Below are 24,991 nucleotides of genomic sequence, written 5' to 3' on the forward strand. Positions count from 1 at the left end.
AAGTTAGTTTATTACTTTTTGAAATTATAATTGTTTTATTTATTATATAAATGAACTTTTAGAATGCTGTGCTTTTCCTTAAAACATCATATTAATTCAGATTACTCCATTTTATACCTTCTAAAATCTAAATTCATGCCATTAAAACTATCTTAAAAGTAAATATAAATGAATAAGAATACAACTTAACCGTAACTCATATACAATTATTTACTATTAATTTTTAATTTTCTGAATTCTTTATTTCTTAATTCAATTTCTTAAATTCAATATCGTGTTTTTAATTTGAATTTTAGTGCTAAAATGTAGCAGGTAAAGGCTTTAGTGACAATGTTTTTTCTTTCCTTTTTCACTTATTTATGCTGCAATTTTTACTTTCTATAATATTTTAAAAATTATCGTCAATATTTTTTTATTATTTTATTTTAGAAGCTTGCTTTGCTTTAGTTTAGTTAATAAAATACAATTTCTCAAAGAGAAGAGGGGTTTTGAAAGATTATTACAGAACTATTCAATAATGTTTTATAGTAATTTTCAGTACATTAAGGTTTTATAAAAAATATAAAAAAATCGAGACATCACAGACCAATAATATATTTGAATTGTAAAAAGTATTTTTATTATCTGTTTTGTAACAATTGGCTGGTGGCTGGGTCGCGTGCATGCGATTTTCCTTTTTAAATCCCTTCACAAATAATTATTCCCTAGCAGGCAGTAAATGGATGAAGAGGAGTGACGTAATGGTATGAGAGCCTATCAGCGATTGCCAGAGGGCGCTGTTTTTCTCCCTCCTTTTTTCGAATCTTCGACGCAGAGCGCGCTAGTCAGTCTCTTAAAAAATTTTATACTTATAGGTTGTTTCAGAGTTTAGGTCGAAGCTTCGGCCTACCCGGCACCCGCATCCATGGATCGGAGATAAGTAACTTTTTAATCAACCGAAAATTCTAATTTTCTTATTTGCTATGTAAGGTGATTTAAATTCAACAAAGGTCGAAATTATGTTAATCTTAAAATTTTTAACTTGAAATAGGTACTTAAAAAATTTAATTACTCCGCTATTTCTAACCACGTACGTGATAAATTTTTTTAAAACTCAGCATTAATTTTTATAAATTTGTTAAATGTGTGATATGTTCATTAATATAATTTAAATTGCTAGAACACTCGAAAATCATTTTTGAAGGTGTACCGAGTTTTTTTAATATATAATGTGTTCTAATTGTTGTTTAACGAAGACACTATATTTCTATAAGTGCAAATGCATTGTAATCAAGAATTAAGTTTTAATACATATTTGTTTTAAATGTTAAATTAGTCTTTAATTTTGACTATGTCTCATGCTGTTTCTTTGGATATAGATAACTTTGGTGCACGTGCAGACCGGTACCATAATTCTCAAAGATAGTTTAGAATCCTTCTAAATAAATTAATAATTATTTCGTTTAATCATGTCAATTAACATTGCTTATAATTAATTCTAGTCCAAATTGCAGTTTAACTAATTAGAATAACATTGATAATTGATCTTGAGGCATGTGGATGGCCAGCACGAGTACGTTAGATAATAGTAATAACTGATGTTAAATGTTAGTTATTAAGGTATGAAGCTACTAATTATTTTAACATTAGAATCACAATGTAATTATTTTGATAATTCTAGTTATATTATTAAATTTTTGATTTAAACTTACACAACGCAAAATTATCGTTATTAAGAAATAATTCTAAGTGCTATACGATCGAATGTAAATCAATTAATTTTTATTAAAGGATAAGGCTAATAGCTACAGATGGATGACAAAATAATACGAACACCTGTGAAAAAGTGTGACTTATTTTACACCTGCAGTACAGCCGCGCCACCTACAACAGAAGTCTGCTACCTAGTGAGCGTGAAGAGGAAGCTATCAGCCTCTCAACATTTGTCACCTGTGTTGCATGAGTTTATCTAACTAACTTTTATAAGGTGAAATGTCTGATCTGTCAGAATTCCAATGAGGGATGTTTGTTGGGGCGCGTTTAAGTGGATCATTGGTGACAGAAACAGCAAACTTTTTGGGGTTTGCAAGAAGTACTGTATCAGCCGTTATGACAGCATACATGAAAGAAGGTAAGACGAAGTCTTCAAAGCAAAACAGTGGCCGAAAGTCAAAGCTTGATGATAGGGATAGACGTGTCTTGCAGCGCGTAGTAGCTCGAAAACACAAGCAATCGTTATCCGAGATAACATCAGACATGAACAGTCATCTTCAGGACCCCGTTTCAACAAGAACTGTTCAAAGAGAACTTCATGCAGCGAACATTTATGGGAGAGTGGCAATTCGTAAACCCTTGGTGACAGCAACCAATGCTTTCAAGCGCCGTCAGTGGTGTAGAGGTCACAAAGGCTGGTCCCCACAGCAGTGGCAGCAGGTAATATGGTCCGATGAATCATCCTTCACCTTATTTCAGACCACCGGACGCGTTTATGTCTGGAGATCACCCAAAGAAGCGTTTGATCCTGAATGCCTCTTACCAACTGCGAAATATGGAGGTGGCTCCATTATGGTTTGGGGTGCAATATCTTGGCATGGTCTTCAGCCACTAGTACGTCTGCATGGGAGAATCAAATCTAATGACTATTTAAGCGTTCTAGCGGATCATGTTCATCCTTTTGTACAGACTGTATTCCCTGGAGAGCGACCGATTTTTCAAGACGACAACGCCCCTATCCACACCGCTAGGTGCGTTCAAACATGGTTCGAAGAGCATGACAATAAAGTTGAGCACCTCGCCTGGCCCCCTCAGTTTCCGGACTTAAATATTATTGAACATTTGTGGCAATATATAGAGTCTAAACTTCGTTCCCGATTCCCAACTCCTTCAAATCTTTTGGAATTAGAGGCCGCTTTGCAAGGGGAATGGCTTAATATTCCTTTACACGTTGTCCATGACCTTTCTGCATCGATCCCACGTCGTATTAAATCTGTAATTCAGTCAAAGGGTGGTCCAACTCCCTATTGATAAAGATTTTCTGATATTTCACAGGTGTTCGTATTATTTTGTCACCCATCTGTATATTCCAACATGTTTGTTAAAAAATGAACCATAAAATCAATACAAATAAATATTGAAATTATAACATTTTTAGATGATAATGCTGACTGGTTATGTTTTTTAAAATTTATAACAGTGATTGAAATTCTAAATTATAACACTTAAGCCTAAGATTGATCAACAATTTTATTTAATTATACCAACAATGTTAAATTATAACACTGGTGCCGTGACCAGTCGCGATAAGCTTAAATTAAAATAAATACTACTACAGGGTTCATGCTCTACTATAAAAATAAAATTCAAGTACTTTTCAAGGACTTTTTAAGACTTATTATAAAATTCTCAAGGACTTAAATNTGTTATTTTTTTCTGTTTATGGTAATTACTATGATTTTTCGTGGTATATCAATGAAATGTTTTATTAGGAAATTTGTGTTAGATTATAGTCATAGTTATAGGTTATAGTAATAGGTGAGTTAGGTTATTGTAATACTGAATAGGTTGATTTTCGAATGATTAGTTAAATAATTTATCATTATGGCAGAGTCAGGTGAAGTCACGGAAATTTTAGCTGCGAGCAATACGCCCGTTGTTATTCCGAGTGTCAGAGTCACTTCAAATTTTATTGCAGATTATTTAAATTTTATTCCGAAATTCGACGGTAATTCTTCATTAAATGAATTTATTAAGAGACTTAACGAAATAGCAGAACATTGTGATTGGTCAGAAAAAGACAAGATATTCGCGTTAAAATTGAGAATTACAGGAGAGGCGCAAGACTACCTTAACAGTCAAAGAGACAGGGATGTATCTTTTAACAATATTGTCAAAAAACTAAAAACTAGATTCGAAAGAAAGAATTCGGTAACTGCTAGTATTGGTAAACTAACTAATGCTTACCAGTTACCTGTAGAGAGTGTTAGACAATTTCTTTCACGAATTGAAAGCCTTTCATACAATTGCATTCCGGAAGAAAATAGTGAGGCATTCGAATCATACAGACTGCAGTTATTGCTCAACGCAGCCAGACAGGGCATTAAAGGTGAGATTTTAAAGGGAATAGGAGCTGCGGGGTTCACCGACTATAGAGAATTTAAAACCCATGCCATAAACTTTGAGGAAACATTATCAATCGCGAGGCCCACTACCGAGGAGGTAAACAATTTTGAATTAAGAAATATGCGCGAAAATAGCTCAGAAATAAAAGAATTAAAAGAACAAATAGCGATTTTAGCAGAAAACATTAAGCAAATGCAAATCAGGAGTAGGGAAAGTAGAGGTAAATATGACCATCAAAATTCTAGGCCAGGCAATCAAATAAAAATATTTAAACGATGCAACAAGAGAGGACACATTGCACCTGCGTGCAAAACTTTAATTTGCAATTATTGTGGAAGGCATGGCCACTTAGAGGAACGTTGTTACCAAAAACGGAGATCAAATAATTTAAACGAGAAAGGGGGGAATAGATGAGGCGCGTCTTTCCGTTGCTACCCCACTGATAGTGCCATCTTTAAACATCATGAGAAAAGAAAGTATAGTACCCTTGCCCAAAATTCAATTAAAAAGAAATAAATAAAATTACGTTGCTATGTTGGACTCGGAATCATCTCTTAATGCTATATCAAAGGAAATTTTGGAAGAAATGCAGTGTAAATTTAAAATTGAAAAATTTAACTTGTTTGTTCCAAATTTTGCGGGTGACACAGCCAGAATCAATTCTTTTGTTAACATACATTTTAAAATAAATGATAATCTTTTTAAGGAAGATTTTTTTATAACCCCTAATCGAATAAATTCAGATTATGACATGGTCTTAGGTAATCCATTTTTGGCAGGAAATAAACTTAATCTGAATTTCGAAAAGAATTGTATTGTGAATAAAAACTTAAAATTAAATTGGACAAACAGCAAAATAGATAAAGTCGAATGTAATCTATGCGAAAATGCAAAAGGAATTAAATTATACACTCAGAACAAGAATATTTTGGAGCCTAAATCTGAACAGATAATTTTTGTAAAATCACGGGTAAAGAATTTTAAGCATACTGAGCAGGTACTAATTTCTAATGTTCAAAAATTCAGTGATCTAGGTGTTTGGGTTGCAAGCAAAGTCAGTAATTTTTCTGAGTCTAATCTTTATCCGATAACAGTAATTAATGCTCAGGACGAATGTATACACTTAAATAAAAACTGTAATATTGCAATACTCGAATATTTAAACAAAACACGTGTAGAGCAATGTAATTCCTTGGAGACTGCACAACTTGGAGATGATTTTGAGGCATGGGGAGGTGATATCAAAATCGATCATTTAGAAGAAGGAAAACAGGAAATCTTAAAATTTTTTTTAGAGAATTACCCAGACATTTTTGCAAAAAGATCTTTCAGGATGCGACACCCTTTTACATTGCGTAGATTTAACTGACAATATACCGGTAAGGCAATGTCATTACAAGGTTCCTCACCATCTAAAAATGAGCTACTCGAGAATAAAATTATTAAGGAGAGTATGTCTCCATATTCAGCTCCGGTTGTACTAGTAAAGAAAAAGGATGGCTCTTATAGGCTATGTACTGATTTTCATAAACTAAATTTAAAAACACTCCCTGCCTCACATCCGATTCCTAATATGACCGATCTTGTTGACAACCTTTCTGGAGCCAAATTGTTCACCATTTTGGATCTTTGCACAGGGTTTCATCAAATGAAAATTAATCCTAATGATACATTTAAAACAGCATTGGCAACAGAAAATGGATTGCATGAGTGGTTACGCGTCCCATTCGGATTGCAAAATTCACCTAATTCCTTTCAAAGATTAATGGGAATCATCTTGTCTGGTCTCAGGCCTTTGCAAATTGGAATATACCTTGATGATATAATTACAGCTTCAGAAAATGATGTAGACAAACACTTAAAAAAACTAAAAATCGTTTTTGATAGATTGCGCAAGTACGGGCTTAAATTAAAACCAAAGAAATGTAAATTTTTAAAGACAAATGTAACATATTTAGGATTTACTGTTGAAAATGGTAAAGTTTTCCCGGATAAAAACAATATTGATGTAATAAATAATGCTAGAATTCCCCAAAATTTAAAACAGGTACAATCCTTTTTAGGCATGGTAGGTTTGTACGAGGTCTGTCTAAAAAGTATCCGACCTTAATTTTTCCCTCCCAAAGTAGTGATTCTAAGGCGGCACCACAGTGCACGGTGGAAGGAGGAACCTTAATGCGCGTGTTTGAATTTTTTCACCGCATTTGCTTGTGCAAGTCGCTGGCTGGTGGTCGCCAAGTAAGGTGCTGTTCAAAGTGTTCATTGGATTTAGTTTCCTCCCAAGATGACTGAACGAATTGAGCAAAGATACTGCATCAAATTCTGTCAAAAGCTTGGTGATTCTCAAAGCCAAACAATTCGTAAGATTCAACAGGTGTTTGGAGAAGAAGCGATGGGTGTAACACAAATTAAGGAGTGGTTCAACCGATGAACAACTGTCAAACTGGACGGCGAACAGCTGGCACTTGCATCACGACAACGCCCCTGAACATTTGCCCAATTGATCCACACTTTCTTAGCCAAACGTGGAATTACAACCATTCACAAACCTCCCTACTTCCCAAACCTGACCCCCTGCATTTCCAAAATTGAAGACGCCACTGAAAGGATCCCGTTTTGAGAGTAGAGAAGAGAGAAGGCGGAACGCGACGACGGAGCTGAACACCATTCCAAAAGAAGACTTTCAGAGGTGTTTCCCGTAGTGGAAGGATCGGTGGGCTAAGTGTGTGCAAGCACAAAGGGCCTACTTTGAAGGGGATTAGGGTCCCAACTCCGTCAGGTATTCGAAATATTTTTTCTGGCCAAAGGTCGGATACTTTTCAGACAGGCCTCGTATAGGAAATTTATTCCAAATTTTTCTAAAATCGCGTTACCTTTAACAAATCTAATCAAAGAAAACACTAAATTTGAATTTAATGATAAAGCGCTTGAATCTTTCAATACATTAAAAAAATGTCTGATCAACGAACCATGTTTATTATTGCCAAATTTAAAAAAAGATTTCATTTTAAGCACAGATGCTTTAAAGTATGCTTTAGGTGCTGTTTTGAGTCAGTATGGCGAAGACAATTTACCCCACCCTGTTGCTTATGCGAGCAGAAAGTTAAAAGGGGCTGAAATTAATTATTCAACCGTAGAAAAAGAAATGTTGGGAGTTGTATTTGGGGTAACACATTTCAGGCAATATCTGTATGCTAAACATATTACGTGATGACCTTACAGCATGATTACAAGATAATACACAAACTTGGAAAACAAAACATTACAGCGGATTACTTATTGAGAGAAATAAATCATATAAATAGTTTAGAATTAATTTCATTTGAGTCAGAACTGCTCGAAAAAATTAAATCAAGTCAAAAATCAGATCCGTTTTGCTTAAAAGTTTTAGACGAGTTAGAAAATGAGGGTAACATCAGTTCAAAATCAAAATTCTTTGTTAAAAATGATCTACTTTATTGCAATTTAAAAAATTATAAAGATAAGAAAAACGATAAACTTGTAATTCCTTTAAATTTAGTATCCGAAATAATGAAGTTATGCCATGATTCACCCACAGTTACCCATCAGGGATTTTCTAAAACCTTAAATAGAATTAAACAACACTACTTTTGGCGTAAAATGTATAAACATATTTTTAACTATATAAAATCATGCAAATCTTGTAATGAAAGAAGGACACATAAACCGAGTAAGTTGGCTCCTTTACAAAGGGTACCAGTTACATCGCAACCTTTAGAGCTTATTGCTATTGATGCTCTTGGTCCCTTACCGACAACCTTCATGGGAATCAAATATATTTTGGTTTTCTCAGATTATTTCAGCAGGTGGCCAGAGGCTTATGCTACTCCGGATATTAAGTCGGATACGGTAGCCAGAACCCTTGAAACCTTTACTGCTAGTCACGGAGTCCCAAATCATTTCATTACTGACAGAGGCTCAAATTTCTTGTCTAAATCAATATCAGAAGCTTACGAGAAGTTGGAATTAGAAAACACTCAACTAGTGCTTACCACACACAGAATGATGGGGTTGTAGAGCGTCTTAACGCTACAATTTTAAATTCATTAAGTCATCTGGTAAATGAGTCCCAAAATGATTGGGATAGACATCTTAATTTTGCTCTATTAGCTCACCGTACGGCAATACACACATCAACCGGTTTTACACCAGCTTCGATTTTGTATGGGAGAGAACTACAGCTCCCACATAATTTGTTAACAGGGGAAAATAGACTATCATATGCAGAAATTAAAGATTATGTTTTCGATTTAAAAGACAGATTAAGGAGATCGTTTGATGTTTTTAAGAAAAATCTCACTGAAGCTGCTGAAAAACAGGAGATCCGAAGAGAGAAGGTTTCTAAAGACAAAAATATTAAATTGAATGACTTAGTTTATTTATACACCCCCACCTTTAAACAGGGAACTTCAAAGAAGTTAAGTAAACTAAACACGAGTCCCTTTAAAGTAACTAAAATTATATCACCTGTTAAAGTTGAGATTGAGCCTGTGAGTGGTGTTAGCATGAAACGAGTGCATATTGATAGATTAACCAAGGTACCTTTGCGACTCGAACATTTTTCAGACACTCGTGTAGATAGGGGTTATGTAAACAATGAGGAAATTAATTCTCCAGCTGTTGAAGTGAAGAAAAAAACTCATGACTATAACCTACGCACTCGAAGGAAAAGGTAAAGTGATTTGTAATTGAATTAATTAATTTAAAATTCAGTGATGAATTAATAATGAAATTATGATTAAATAATTAAGCTAATTTTGAATTAATAATGAGTTAATTGAGATTGAGGAAATTGATTTTGAGTTGATATTATAATTAATTAAATATTACATATGAGGTTGAGAAGAGGTATCAATAATGATATGTACGAAAATTGAGGATTTAATGAGATAATTAAATTAGTTAAAAAAAAAAAAGAGATGTAGGATGAAATACGTTTAGAGTCGATAGACATAATATTAATGCAAAACAATGAAAAGTTTTGGTAGTGTAAAGGGAGGCAGATAAAAAATGAAAAAACTGTTTTAATTTTATGTGTATGAACTCATGAGGGAGGATGCGATCAGAGATAATAAAAAAATTTAGCTTCTGTGGATAAGAATACTTTAACAAGTAAGAGGATGTTTAAGTGCACCCACTGATTCAAGCAGCTGCTTGGTGATTGGTAGAGAGAAGATTGGAGGGTTATTTCGAGCTGAGTTCCCATGGAAGAAGAGAGGAGTTTGATCTTTCTGAAATCAAAGACAAAACCTGAGCTGAGTTCCGATGGAAGAAGAGAGAAGTTGATCCTTGACAAATCTGAGCTGAGTTCCAATGGAAGAGAAGAAGTTGATCCTTGACAAATCTGAGCTGAGTTCTAATGGAAGAGGAGAGAAGTTGATCTTTCAGAGACCAAAAGACACCGATCGATGGCCACGGTTGTTGTCTGAGCAAATGCAGCCACCTGAAACGTAAGGTCGACCGCTGGACGGATGACCCAAAATTTCAGTAACATCCGCTGCAAATAAATCAGAGATCTTCAGCATCTTCGAAACTTGTCAATCACATGGTGTGGCAAAATCCTAGGATGTGTCATGGTCGAGAACCTCACAGACTCATATGCCACAAACATCTAGTAGTTCTGATGTATAGTAAGCAGAGTTGCAGAAAGGTGGAGGAATCCGGAGCCCACTTGCCCTAACTTACAGCATTTCCCAGACTTGGAGCCCACGCGAGTCAACTTGACACCCGACCACCTAACTCCTACCATACCTACCTTTGTCACCAAGATTTTCGATGAACTAAAAAACAGTTAGATGATAGTCAGTCCTCACATTACAAATGAACTGTTAAAGATAGCAGTACAGATAAAATAAACAAATCGACTGTTATTATTCTTCAAAGGGAACTGTTAATAATTGCAATTGAATCATCTCTGATACGGGTCTTCACTCATGGGTCATAAGTTAGTATGTTGTGAGGTTGTGATGTTTCGATTAATATGTGTGTTCAGTAGATAGTTATGGGGAGGTTTGTCAATAAGTCTTAATTTAAAAAACAAAAATCTTTTTATTCCCCCTTGACGGGATGGAATGTTATATAGTAATTTTCAGTACGATGAGGTTTTATGAAGAAAAAAAAAATCAAGACATCACAGACCAATAATATATTTGAATTATGAAAAGTAATTTTATTTTTATTTTAATCTGTTTTGCAACAATTGGCTGGTGGCTGGGTCGCGTGCAAGCGATTTTCCTTTTTAAATCCCTTCACAAATGATTATTCCCTAGCAGGCGGTAAATGAATGAAGAGGAGTGACGTAATGGTATGAGAGCCTATCAGCGATTGCCAAAGGGTGCTGTTTTTCTCCCTCCTTTTTTCGAAATCTTCGACGCAGAGCGCGTTAGTCAGTCTCTTAAAAAAGTTTATATTCATAGGTTTCAGAGTTTAGGTCGAAGCTTCGGCTACCCACCACCCGCATCCATGGATCGGAGATAAGTAACTTTTTAATCAACCGAAAATTCTAATTTTCTTATTTGCTTTGTAAGGCGATTTAAATTCAATAAAGGTCGAAATTATGTTAATCTTAAAATTTTTATCTTGAAATAGGTACTTAAAAGATTTAATTACTCCGCTAATTCTAACCACGTGCGTGATAAATTTTTTTTAAACCCAGCCTAATTTTTATAAATTTGTTAAAGGTGTGATATGTTCATTAACATAATTTAAGTTGTTAGAACATTTGAAAATCATTTTTGAAGGTGCACCGAGTTTTTTAATATATAATGTGTTCTAATTGTTGTTTAACGAAGACACTATATTTGTATAAGTGCAAATGCATTGTAATCAAGAATTAAGTTTTAATACATATTTGTTTTAAACGTTAAATTAGTCTTTAATTTTGACTATGTCTCATGCTGTTTCTTTGGATATAGATAACTTTAGTGCACGTGCAGACCGGTGCCATAATTCTCAAAGATCGTTTAAAATCCTTCTAAATGAATAATTATCTCGCTTAATCATGTCAATTAACATTGCTTATAATTAGTTCTAGTCCAAATAGCTGTTTAACTAATCAGATTAACATTGATAATTGATTTTGAGGCATTTGGATGGCCTGCATGAGTACGTTAGATAATAGTAATAACTGATGTTAAATGTTAGTTATTAAGGTATGAAGCTACTAATTATTTTAACATTAGAATCACAATGTAATTATTTTGATAATTCTAGTTATATTATTAATTTTTTGATTTAAACTTACACAACGCAAAATTATCGTTATTAAGAAATAATTCTAAGTGCTATATGATCGAATGCAAATCAATTAATTTTATTAAAGGATAAGGTTAATAGCTATATTCCAACATGTTTGTTAAAAAATGAACCATAAAATTAATACAAATAAATATTTAAATTATAACATTTTTAGATGATAACGCTGACTTTTTAAATTTATAACAGTGATTGAAATTCTAAACTATAACACTTAAGCCTAAGATTGATCAACAATTTTATTTAATTATACCAACAATGTTATTAAATTATAACAATAAGGACAGAGATGTTTTTAACAATTATAAATTATTTGATAAACTCATTAATTATTTTGAAATTAAAATCTTCTGCTCCTTTTTAATTGCCATAAAACATGAAAATTATGGAGAATAATAGCAGTGGTATTAAAGCTGGTTAACCTTATTGCTGGTGTAAAGTTTAAAATCAGAAATTTTAAAAGACTGAAACAGATTTAAAAAAAAAAAAAAAAAAAGATTTTTAAGGTAATGGCCACTTTCTTTTTATTCCCAATTTTTACATAATTTTTCAACTTCTTGATATGTCTAAAATCATTTCTAGTAAAAGTATTTAAATATTCCACAATATCCATGATTTTACAAGACGCAGATTAAGACAAGATGCTAGAGTAAAATCCATATAAGACAGAAATTTAAACACAATTTTTATGTACTTCAATATTGATAAATCAATAGCAAAAATTATCAAACATGGCTGTTAAAAAAAAAACTAAGATGTTTCCTCCACTGAACCAAATCATAATAAGTTTTATCAAATGATACAATGTCACGGCCATTATAAATTAAAATTTTCTTAATTTCAAAAAAATTTAAATTCTAAATTGGAACTCTAAAGTAATTTTTAATATTGCAATGTCTTGGCGAAAAATGGTCTACAATTATGTTGATCCACGAATTTTAATCTAATGACATTTTTAACTTTAATCCATTCATTTTCTAAGTACAAAACATGACTCTACCAAAAAAGAAAACTCATCACACTGTCAATGAACAGTAAACATTGAATATCTTTACTACTTTAGACAGATTTATGATCAAATTACTAACAGTATTTACACAATATATTAACCATCTATGAGATTTGTGTTATCACAATTTAGTAACTGCACACCTTAATATTATGTTTTATATTTATTATAATTATCATTTCAGAATTTAAAATACACTTTGGTTTTCGTCACTTTTTTAACTATGGAGTATTCTTTATCTCAGAAAATGCGATAATACAGAAAACTGAAATTTTTATTTTACTCATTCTGCTGAAATTCATTTTTAAAATATATATAACATCGTTGCCGAGTGGAAGAATAAAAACAGGACTTAGACAAGGAAAGAGGGCACAAAATTTATTTATTAATTATTAGACAGAGAACGGTTATCAAAGTGGACACGGAATCGTTGTGCTCCTCAATAAAAGTTAGGGAAAATCTTGTAAAGTAAATCCGTAAAATGTTTCATTTTAGGGAATAAGGGAAAAATAAGTAATTGTTATTGGTCTGTTAAAAGGGTCCAGGGAAAAAGTCTTTTCCAGGAATTAGTTAGAGGGATAATCGCCAGAATGATAATTAATGCATACTTGAACCAAAAATAGATTAATGGACAGGATGTGAATTTAAAAGTGTGAGAAAGCATTTCGCTTTGAATAATAAATTAAGAAAAGGAATAGCATAAAAAGATTAATTGAAGCTTTTTATGTTAATATATATATATATATATATAGGCAGGGAATTAATTTTAGAATTTTGATTAATCATAAGATTGATTTTTTAAAATTCTGCCCACAATAAAAGAAAACTTTTTTTTCGTAAAAAAAAATTACAGATAAAAAATAATTTTTCTAACTTGAACTTTCAGAGGAAGAGAGATAGTTTAATTTAAACATCATTGAATAGTTATTTATGTATTACTTATTATTTTATTTATATATTACTTATTATTATAGTTACTTTTTTAATCAGAAGTCTGATTCTGAATAACTGTTTCATAGCTCTTTCCAGATAATTGTTTTATCTCTACATATTAATAATCTCTACATATCAAATTTGATTTTAAAGTTTTAACACATATATTTTTCCCAGACAAACCCTGCTCCATGATTTACTTATGATACCCGTGTTTTTAATTTTAAAAAAATTCAGATTTTTCAGTAGAAAGTTGAATAAAGCCTTACGTAATTGGTAATCACAAACAAGCGCATTGATTTGGCATCCCATTTGTTGCATTGAAATCTAATGAAAAATAACTTCTCAATGATATATATTGTGGCAAACACCTTAAATAGAAATAATTGTCAACCCGGCCCATTATTAAATATAATGTAACCCTAAATAGTAGAACAACAGAATATGTTTTAAGAGTGGAGGTGAAAGTTGAATTGGAAGATAAATATTTGCTTTTCTTATAGAATGTGTTGTTTGCAAAAAGAGCAAAATGCCCAGTACTCATTAAAATCTTGAATAATTATAAGGACACTTTAATTTCAATAATATTATCCCATTTATTAGCCCACCTCACCAAGTCAACTTGAATAGGCTGCAATCAAAAATGCTTAATCCTGAAAAAAAGCACTTAGTTAAATTTTTTTAATTTAACAATGATACAAAAATAAAAAAATATCGAAGGAAAAAAGATATTTTTACAATTAGATTCATTGAAATAAAATCTATAAAATTAAAGAGGCAGAAAAACAGACATTTGAATTTACAAAATTATTGATTTCATAATCTTAGAAAAAAAAGCATAAAAGTAAAACTTTAGAAATACATTAAAAACTTAACCAATTACTGTATTTATATTTTTCAGAAAAGCCTTAAAATATTGGAAAATTGAAGTTTGACTAGCACAAGTTGATATTAAAAAATAAACTTTGTTTGAAAGTTTATAAAGTTTTGAAAGTTCAATATTACTTAGAATGGCAAAGATAAATTTGAATACATTGATTCGGTCCTTGATGCTCAAATCACAGTTTAGGCATGTTGTTTGCTAACCAATTTAAATCTCCATGAATTTTTGAACATACTCTTACAAAATTATAACAGAACTTGAACAAAAACTGGATTAAAATTGTTCATCAATAGTCAGGTCCCACTTTGTATGATAAAATAAACAGAATGAATATCCTTACGTTATATGGTTTATCTGATTGAATAAGTAAAGCATTCAAGCTACTCTTTTGATTACTTGACAATCTGAAAACTTGATTTTTGATTTAAAAATTAATAGAAGGAAAAGGTAAACATCTTTCAAGTGCTCAAAATACACACCCATTCACAAGACTAGTCAGAAGTAAAGAAGAAAAACACAAGAGCAAGTTTAAAACAGAAAATGTAAAGCTGACAACGAAAAAAAATGGAAAAGGAATAAAGGTTCAAAAATAGAACTAGAAAAACAAATCAGAACATATCACATTCTTTTCTAGTTTTATTTTTATCTATATTTACTGTCCATTTCTTTTTATTGGCCATTTTACATTTTTTGCTTTGAATCTCATTTGTTTTTCTTGTTCACGACTAGAGATCTTGAGAATGGGCTTATATTTCTGAGTGCTCAAAACAAGTACTAAAAGAAAACACAAATATTTTTAATTCAAAATAGAAGAAACTTCATTGGAAAAAAACGCGCTAAAAAGCAGCAGAAATTTCAGAAAAAAGTAACAATAAAGAAAACGAAGGAAATAAAAATATGACCACCGAAGCCAACGTCTTCAGGGGGTACCGGCCTCGGTAGCCATAAAAACAAAACCATTTCTAATTGAGGGAGAAGCAAATGCTTAAATTAACTCCCTCAGTACCCCGATGGTTTTGTATAGAAGTCCAGGAAAAAAACATGCAATATAAATAACAAATTAAGAAAAGAAACTAAAACAAAATCATCAGAAAAATAAAACTCACATATATTCACAGGTCAAACATCGATTTCACAAGCAAGCAGAATGGAAAGAAAAAGCTAAAAACTAAAGAAAACAATGCCCTCTATTACAATGCGCAGAAGAAGAATAAAATGTAAGAAGTCAAGAAAAAGAAATACGTAACAAGTTAATAGATTAATAGAATACTTAATTGGGGCTGCTCAGTTAAGACTTGAATTGCGCCCTGTTAAAAGAAAAAAATATAAAAACCTAGAATTCTTCAATTATTTTTTTAATTAAGAAATTAACATTACAAAAATTAAAAGGAAAATCATTATTACTCAAATTATTTAAAAAATTATTCACAGCTTCCCAAAAACTTTCAACATTATTGCAAATATTTACGAGGTGATTTTTACGAGGACATTGATTCAAACCAATTGCGAAAAAACTAACTTTTTAAATATTTTATTAAAATGCGCAAATTAGTATTAAAGTTGCAGAAAAAAATAACTTTAAATTTAAAAGCATTTTTTTTTATCAAAGACACCAATTTTAATAAAACTTAACAATATCAATCTTATAAATTTAAAGTTATTTTTTTCTGCAACGTTAATACTAATTTGTGTAATAAAATATTTAAAAATTTAGTTTTTTAGCAATTGGTTAGAATCAAAAATGTTTGCAATAATGTTGAAAGTTTTCGGGAAGCTGTGAATAATTTTTTAAATAATTTGAGTAATAATGATATTCCTTTTAATTTTTGTAATGTTAATTTCTTAATTAAAAAAATGATTGAAGGATTCTAGGTTTTTATAATTTTTTCTTTTAACAGGGCACAATTCAAGTCTTAACTGAGCAGCCCCAATTAAGCATTCTATTAATTGGTACGTATTTCCTTTTCTTGACTTTTTACATTTTATTCTTCATCTGCGCTTTGTAATAGAGGGCGTTGTTTTCTTTAGTTTTTAGCTTTTTCTTTTCATTCTGCTTGCTTGTGAAATCGAAGTTTGACCTATGAATATGTGAGTTTTATTTTTCTTATGATTTTGTTTTAGTTTCTTTTCTTAATTTGTTATTTGTAATGCATGTTTTTTTTCTTCCTGGACTTCTATAAAAAACCATCGGGGTACTGAGGGAGTTAATTTAAGCATTTGCTTCTCCCACAATTAGACCCCCTGAAGACGTCGGCTTCAGTGGTCATATTTTTATTTTTATTTCCTTCGTTTTCTTTATTGCTCAAAACAAGTTTACTTTTTCTGCTTTTTATAGCAAATGAATTTTTTATATTATCAAATATATCTTTTTACTTCAGCTTCTCGGGATTATTCATTTAATGCACTTTAATTTACATTTAAACTCTTTCTCATTTTATTGTGTCTGCTTCGTTCGTTCTTAACATGGAGGGTTATTATTCGAATGGTGATCATTAACACTGAAGAATGATAGGCACTTAATAACTTTCCTTAATTTGTATGCAGTTTTCATTTGGATTCTTTAATACTCCTATTTTCAGTTTCTTTTTTTTATTTATTCCTTTTACTCTGATCAATTTCCCTAAGAAGTGCAATCCACACCTGAAGTTTGCTTTCTTTTCATTTGTCGGCAATAGAGTGGGATTTTTTTATCTATATGCTACATATTTTTCAAATTTAATGTTCTAGTTTTTATAAAGCAAGGTAATATAAGATGGTTTTAATGGGGGTAATGGTTTTAACATGATGATTCTGCTTTTGAAAATTTGAATTTAAAAAGCTGCTGATTTTATAATCCAGTTATTTTATAAAAAGGCTGTCACTGTATTAGATGTTTAAAACAAAACAGTATGATACTAACGTGTCATGTAAATACTCCCAAACTGCTTGAGGTAACACTGTACACAATTCATCTGCATATGAAGCTTTATGAGGAGGCACACCTAAATCAAGAAAGATTAAAATATAAGGCAGAAAAAGAAAATTACTTTAAACTTGATATAACAATAAAATGAATAATGACATTATGAAGCAGAAGGTATGTTTTTTATTTAAAAAAAGGGAATTAGTTTAATTACAACACTAAGTATAGAAAAATTTATCAACCAATAGTTTTTTTGAAGATTAATAATAAATCACATAGTATCCAGGCAATCGATGCTAATTTTGTAAGCAAATTTAAAACTAGAAAGAGAGTTAAATTATTAGACTACCATAAATTTAAAATAGGAGATACAGTTTAGACCACTTTAAACATAGACCCTTGCATATGAAGTATATTTGATGATGTAACTTAAGCTATAAAAATCAAATTAGATTTCCAAACAGTAAAATTATGCTTTTCTCCTTTTACAGGTATCCAAAAATAAAATCTGTTCCATTTACTCTTCCAAGAAGATGAGAACAAAATTTTAAATCATACTTTTGAATAAAAAACAGTATACTTCTAATAAAAAAAATTTTAAAAAAATTTTGTAGTTTGCATTTTTTGTAAGAAGCAAAAAAACAGATAAGAAATATGTTTTATTATATATGATATTATGTTTTTGGTCAGTATGTTTTTATAACACATAAGAAGAATAAGAAAGATCTGTTATGTTTAATTAAACTCAATGCTGCTTAAATTTGCACTTCAGTATGGCCAAGGCCTATAAGTATGTGAAACAGTAAAATTTCTCACATGTGACACTTAAGATGGAGTAGCATATATAAATGTTTTGTTTTTGAACATGTTTTCTCAATTGGGGAAAATATGCATATTTCTAAAAAAGTACAGCTATCATGCTCTTAATTATAAAAACATCACTTCATAAAAAGAAAATTTATGGTTTTGAAAAGAATATATAAATAGTGGTAATATACAATAGTGGTTACAGATAGTGGTAAAATTCTTTTAAAAATAACTAAACAGAAACTTACCCCCATGGATACAAAGGAAATCAGTATTTGATATTGGTCCAGGTTCAGAAAAATTGTTAAATTTATTAACCCATTGTTTGGAAATGTGAAACTTGAGCAACCCAGTCTGACATAAAAATGAAAATATAAGAACATTTTTAAAATACAAAATAAAAGTTTATAAAACATATATAATTTTATATATAAAATAGATTCAGAAAATTTAAAGATACTAAAAATTTATAGAGACCAAAAATTTTGCTTTAACCTGATATAAAGTTAGTGAATTTACTTTTAAAAAACAATTAAACCAATAATTATACCAATTATTTTTAAAAAATAATTATACAGAAATCTATTATCTAGAATATACTTTTCTAGATAATTCGCTTCAGAACATACTTTTCTAGATAATAAATCCACAAGGTAAAAAATTAACAAAACATATGCTAGACAATAAAAAAAAAGGTATATTTTCCTTCAGTAACATTTTGTTGTTGTTTAAATAACATTAAACAACTAAAAATATTAATGTAAAGAATTAGGGTGTTGCAACACTGTATATAAAATGAAAGTGAATGCTAGTTGAGATATTCAGATAAAATTTCAAACAGAGCCTGGTGACAGTTGGTTCTTTAAAATGTAACCAATAGTCTGGATCATTAATATTCATACTTTATTTCCCTCATAAACTTTGGTTTTCTTTTATTTTTATGCTTTTGTTTTTTCAGCAATTTCTTAAGTCTGACTGTGACAATTAAAGAAAGGTTCATAAAATGTTACTAAATTTTTGAATTAAAAGATTATATTTTCTAAACATTACTAGTAAATTCCATTTACTTAATTTATTTAGCGCATTACCTTAATTAAATTTTGCTTAAATCCTCTTTGATTTCATATTTTCTCTATAACTAGGACTTTTCTATGTTTCAGTAACACTGCCAAAAACATTTTTTGGAATACAGAGAGATATGTTTATTTTGATTTTTTTTAAAAAAGTATAAGGAAAATAGATCCTTTTAGCTATTGATCATTTGGATACAGGATATTTAACTGTAATAAAAAAATATAAATAAATTTAATTTTACTTATATTCAAATATGAATTAAACACAGAACACCTGTTAACAACCAATAATGTTACATAGACTATGAAACTGTATAGAGTACTTTCATACTATTAAAAACATTTGCAGCATCATAAATATAACTAGTCAAGATATGCAACATTCTTATTTGAAAATTTATTTGACATTATTGCAGGTATTATATAAAATGTTTAATTTCTAATACAAATTGTTTTAGATAGAAAAGATTTTACTTTAGCAAAACAGTTATAACATAAAAACAATGAGTGAATCTATACTAGACAAAAAAGGACATTCTCACAAACAGCAATAAAATTTATTGCTTAATTCTTACTTGATAAAATTGTTTATAGTAAACCATTCTAAGAATAAAGAAATATATATGGATTATGTTTCTCGTCTTTTAGAAGAATGACCAGTTAAAAATCATACTGTAATTGAACTATTCCTTTACAATATTTTAAAACCTGAAGGCGTTAGAAAATTTAAAAGTTGCCACAAAAAAATTATAAACTAGAGTGGCAGGTGCACACTTAGGGGCAAACATCTATTTTCCTATTAAATTTTTTAGCTATAAAATTGGTTTGTTTGCCATTTGAGTGACATACACATAAACTCTAATAGTTCCAACAGATATCTAATAAAAATATAAAGAAACTATAATTATATAACAAACAAAACAGGTGTTATACATTGTTGAACAAAAAAGAATTAACCAAACTTATGAGGAATATAACAAAGGCCTTAGTGTATTCCTCATGAATTCCTATAAAGAGAGAGAGAAAAAAGAACACCTCCAATAAGTTTTAAGAGGGGATATAGAAGCTGATAGCACACTTGTCTAGATACATCTTATCTATTGCAAGTTGAAATATTTAGATATTTCAGACTTATATTTTTACTGTAATTGACATAGAGTATCACCGTTTCAGAGCCCGTCTTAAGCATCCGCCACCTCGCCAAATGCGATGAAATCATAAATTCAGCGAAACAAAGTGTGTTTTGGCAAAGAAAAAGAAAAATATAGATTCCTTTTAATTCTGAAAATTACATCAATATAAATTTTTCAGAACAAATCATGTATTTTTTATTCGATTACAGTGATTTCCCTCAAATATGTTTCTTAACTAATTAGAATTATATTAAGTCCAGCTAATGTAAACAACCAAATAGATTATGCCAGCATAAAAATCCTCTGTAAAATACAGATCAGCACGTTTGTTGCTGAATGATAAAATTTCGTTGACAAAGCTCTTTCCTGCAGTTTGCGTCAAAGCAGATTACGTGATACTAGATGCATATTACCATCCAACTATTTTTCCAGAAATTATGTGTTCTCATTATAATAACATAATGTTCATGAAAAATATCTTATTGTAGAATTTAAAAATTCAAACAATAAGAACATTTATTTTTAATTATATCTTTCTAAATTACCACTTTTCAATGATGGATATAGTATAACCACTAAGCACTCTGTTTGCAATGAGCATGTTAACATGCCCAAATTTTTTTTAAAAATTATGTGAGTAGTATAAAAACCAATAAAACAGAATCAAATGATTCAAAAAAGTTTTCTTCTATTGCAATCCTTTTTTTATGAATGATACATTCGCAACAGTAAAAGTAAATGAGAAAATATAAATTCTTTTATTAAAAAGTAAAGGACTTAAAGAATGAAATGATTAATTTAAAATGGAATATATTTGTTTAAAAGATAGTCGGAATCCAAAAAAAAAAAGAAAAAAATAAATGCTGTGTTAGGTAAAAATTAACCCTAATTTATTCTAATTTTTTTTCTTCTAAAGGACGATAAAATATCAACATTTTTATCCTATTTCAATTTTTGTTAAGATTTGCCTTTGGCTAAGACTTCTGAAATTTGGTTAACACTTTTGGTATTTTATTGGCTAGTGATTTCAGTCCTTTATGTGGGCCATGCCTTTGTATCAGAATCGTTCTATTTTGAAAGGATCATTTATTCTATTTTTTCTTACTTTTCTTTATTAAATCAGAAGCTCTTTGACATTTTTTTTTAACGATAGAAGATTTTAGTGAGTTTAAATAATTGTATTAAGTGACTTATTTGTCAATATATCGGCATTTTGTGGCTAAAATTATTTTACTATTACTATGCCCCACAAAAATATTTTACTTTAAAAAGAAATTTTAAAAAAAAGCTATCATCAACACAAATTTTTAAAAAAAATCATACAAAACTCAGTAGTCCACACTTTATGGTCTTCAAGATGGTTCAAAAATGCAGCAGAAGATAATAAGAATTTATCATATATAAATTCCAGACAATAATTTTAGGAATTCTCTTCCTTTTCAATTTTAACAATTGTGGTAGTCATGCTTTTTTCATAATATAGCTTTTTTTCTCTTAAAGTCTAACTTGAAAGTAGACTGTTTTCCGTGTTTAATTTGAATATAAATGAACATAATTTAAGCAATATTTTAAAAAAAGTTCAATTGGCAAAAAATTCTCTTCTCAGAAAAAACCAAAAATCTTAGTTTTATGTGAAAATTTGCCACAAAAGCATAACAAAAATGGGTTCAAATAAGGAGTTTGTCCATTGCTGACCACCATGCGTTGATGGCATTGACTTTCCTTGAAATAAAGAGCTAAAACCTGACAAGGAAAACCTATTGTTACAGAATGTGAGGATGGTAATGGAGGTCTTATCTATGAAACATTCGCTACTAGATTCTAATCTGGAGATCTAGAAGCCAATTGATCAATGAAATATTTACCATTCTTTAAAATCCTCTAAGAACCAATCTATATGATCACACTGTTTTCCATTAAAATGAAATAACCAAATGAATCCCTAAAAAAGTGAGGATGAGGCTTCAAGAGCACACTTCTATACTCATACTACTAACAGTGCCTCTTTTGAAGGTATGGAGGAAACATATTTCTCATTAGAATCAATTTTTGTAATGCTTCAAAGACAATTTTTAACTAACACTGTGACGTACTTTTTCTTTTTGAAGAGACTTTCATGCCAGTGTGCTTTTGTCATAAATCATGCTCGTATTTTATGCTTAAATTTTTGTAATATTAACAGAACATGTGCATTAAACAAACAGTTTAGTGCACATTTTCTACAAATTTCCTTTTTCCATGTACATTCATTACTAAATTAAATAAAAAAAATTTAAAAAAAAAGATTAAAAAAAGTTGCACTTTAATTTTTAAAATGTAGTTTTTGCAATATCCAGAAAAAAGTGCTGAGTTTGTTCAATTATTAATTAATTTGTAATTGGTAAATATTTCAGTAATTAAAGCAATAAGAATTTACTCATTAATATATATTTAAATAATTTTTTAAGATTTTGAGTTCAAAAATTATCAGCTGATTTTATGACATTAATGTATTAAAGGAAAATTTGTAAGCAAATATTTCTATTTTTGATATTAAAAAAACAATTTTATACTCACTTCTATCCGACTACGTTCCATAAGCTCAACAGCACATTGCCGTTTCTTTATCATATCTTCCGCAGTTTTCCTAAAGTGAAATAATATGCTATATTATACAAACCCATGTTCTACTAATCTGTAATATGATACATGATTAAGCAGTTAACAATGAAATTAAACCAGATAATAATAAATATCTAAATGTGGGCAATGTTGCTCGCCTCCGTGACTTTGGTTCACAGGTGCCCACTGGGTAACGCGAAATGAGCAACAATTCTGGCATAGTATGGGCAAGAACTCAAATTCAGTGCCTGCCATTGGAAAAAAAATATATATTTTATCATTACCTTCAAATGCTAAATTTTAAAACCTAAATAACAATAGTAAAATAACTCTTTTGTCAAAAATTACAATAGAGTTTGTTAGTAAATTAGAGTAACGAACTTACTATGATCAACACTACCATAATAGGATGACACCATTGTGGTATTGCTATAATACAGAAAAATTTAAAATATCACGACACGTTAACAAATTATGGCTGATAAACTTTAAACATTTTTACCTGAATATGAAAACCTTTTAAGCAGTGGTGGCTGGTGACATTTCTAACTAGGTGGTCCCAACATAAAATTGTGTCAAATTTAAGAAACATATTTAATTATTTCAAATGACTTAGCACAGGGTGGACTTTGACTTATTTTTAATTATGATGATATTGAATGGGCATTTGTAGATGACTAAAACAAAAATTTTGTCTAAGGTCTTTTCAAAGGAATTTTCATCTCTTTGGCTGATTGCCAACTATAATTTAAAACAGAATTTTTAAATGCTTTACCCCACATAATAATTTTCTCTCATAGCAAATGATTTTCAGTTTGTGAATATACTATAAGTAATATCACCAAAAAGGGAAATATTCTTACTAGATATGTCACTTCATTTACACCTTGACACTAGTTAGTCTTATTCTCGGCTCTCAGATAACTGAATTTCGCATATAATCGGTATCAAAAATCAATTTAATTTTCAATTTTTGATCAGAGTCAATGTGCATGCCTTCACTTAGATGTGCTCAAAAGGAAAAAGGATTGCTGATTTGAAGAATTTTTTTCCATTTCTCAAATATTTTTTTCTTTTCTTACTTAGATGTGCCCAAAATGAAAAAACACTTCCTAGTTTGAAGGATTTTTTCTCGTTTCTTAAGTTCATTTATTTTTTTATTTCAGTCTTTTTTTCTTTTTTTTTTTGCATTGTGATTAGAATGTGGCTTTAAATGTTAAAGTTTATTTATCATGCACTTATAATATTTCTTAATTATTTATAATATTTCCTTCTTTTTTTTTTTTTGGAGAAGGTCACTAGACTTATGAAGAATGATGTCACTAAACNTTTTTTTTTTTGCATTGTGATTAGAATGTGGCTTTAAATGTTAAAGTTTATTTATCAGGCACTTATAATATTTCTTAATTATTTATAATATTTCCTTCTTTTTTTTTTTGGAGAAGGTCACTGGACTTATGAAGAATGATGTCACTAAACCTCTGAATTACATAATATCCTTTATGAAGCACTTTTTGTGAGACAAAACTAATGAATTGGAAATACATTTTGAAAGTAGGAAAGAAAAGTCATAATCAATCATTCTTTTTTTAAACTTAACACTATAGATTAGTTGTTAAGCAATAGTAAAATCTAATATGTATGTTACCTGTAAAAAAGGACATATGCTTCAGAATGTCTAATCATTTCAGCATCCACTGCTGTGACATACTGGTCATCGAATTCATACCATTGTTCATTAAGGTAATTGAGACAATATGCTGTATAATGACCAGCTACAAAAGAGATATTTTAATTTCATTTTCGAATGTAAGCAAAGCAAAAGTGAAATTTTATAATTCTGTAAATCCAAATTGCAGCTAAGCTTTATTTACCAAAAGTTTCTGTACATGATTTTAAGATCTGTTAAAATTGTCTATAAACATAACTAAACTAAGGATTTTTAAGATCTAATAAAATTTAACTGGCGTCTAAGTATATAATTACTTATAAGTACTTCAAGTTTTATTTAGTTTGGCTCGTAATAGATTCCTTAAAAGATTTGTCACAAATTCTACGAAGTTAAATTATTCAATACACTCAGCAAAATGAGTCTTAAAATTGAAAACAATATACACAATTCCAAGGTTGTATTCGAGGGAGGGCAAGACAATTATCACAGGGCAGATAATGCTAAGGACCAGTTGAAATTCCTTATAAAAAGTAAAGTGTTTTATAGATAATTTTTTTTAAAATATTCGCTGAAAATTCCTTCTTATATATATATAAATATATATA

The 24,991-nt window shown here is 29.9% G+C and overlaps 1 protein-coding gene across 4 annotated transcripts in view; it reads right to left on the reverse strand.

The window, feature by feature from the left end:
- LOC107454252 (Ubiquitin specific protease 20/33) overlaps positions 1–24,991 on the reverse strand; it is a 126,709-nt gene that overhangs the window by 63,241 nt on the left and 38,477 nt on the right. For all 4 annotated transcript variants that reach the window (XM_071187340.1, XM_071187344.1, XM_071187343.1 and 1 more), the window contains 4 exons: positions 24,363–24,489; positions 22,670–22,739; positions 18,156–18,261; positions 17,098–17,179 (listed from right to left, as the gene is read on the reverse strand). In XM_071187340.1, coding sequence (XP_071043441.1) covers positions 17,098–17,179; positions 18,156–18,261; positions 22,670–22,739; positions 24,363–24,489 — 385 coding nt within the window. The remainder of the gene's footprint in view (positions 1–17,097; positions 17,180–18,155; positions 18,262–22,669; positions 22,740–24,362; positions 24,490–24,991) is intronic.

This window comes from Parasteatoda tepidariorum, chromosome X1 (assembly GCF_043381705.1).
Source record: "Parasteatoda tepidariorum isolate YZ-2023 chromosome X1, CAS_Ptep_4.0, whole genome shotgun sequence".
Taxonomy (NCBI): Eukaryota; Metazoa; Arthropoda; class Arachnida; order Araneae; family Theridiidae; genus Parasteatoda; species Parasteatoda tepidariorum.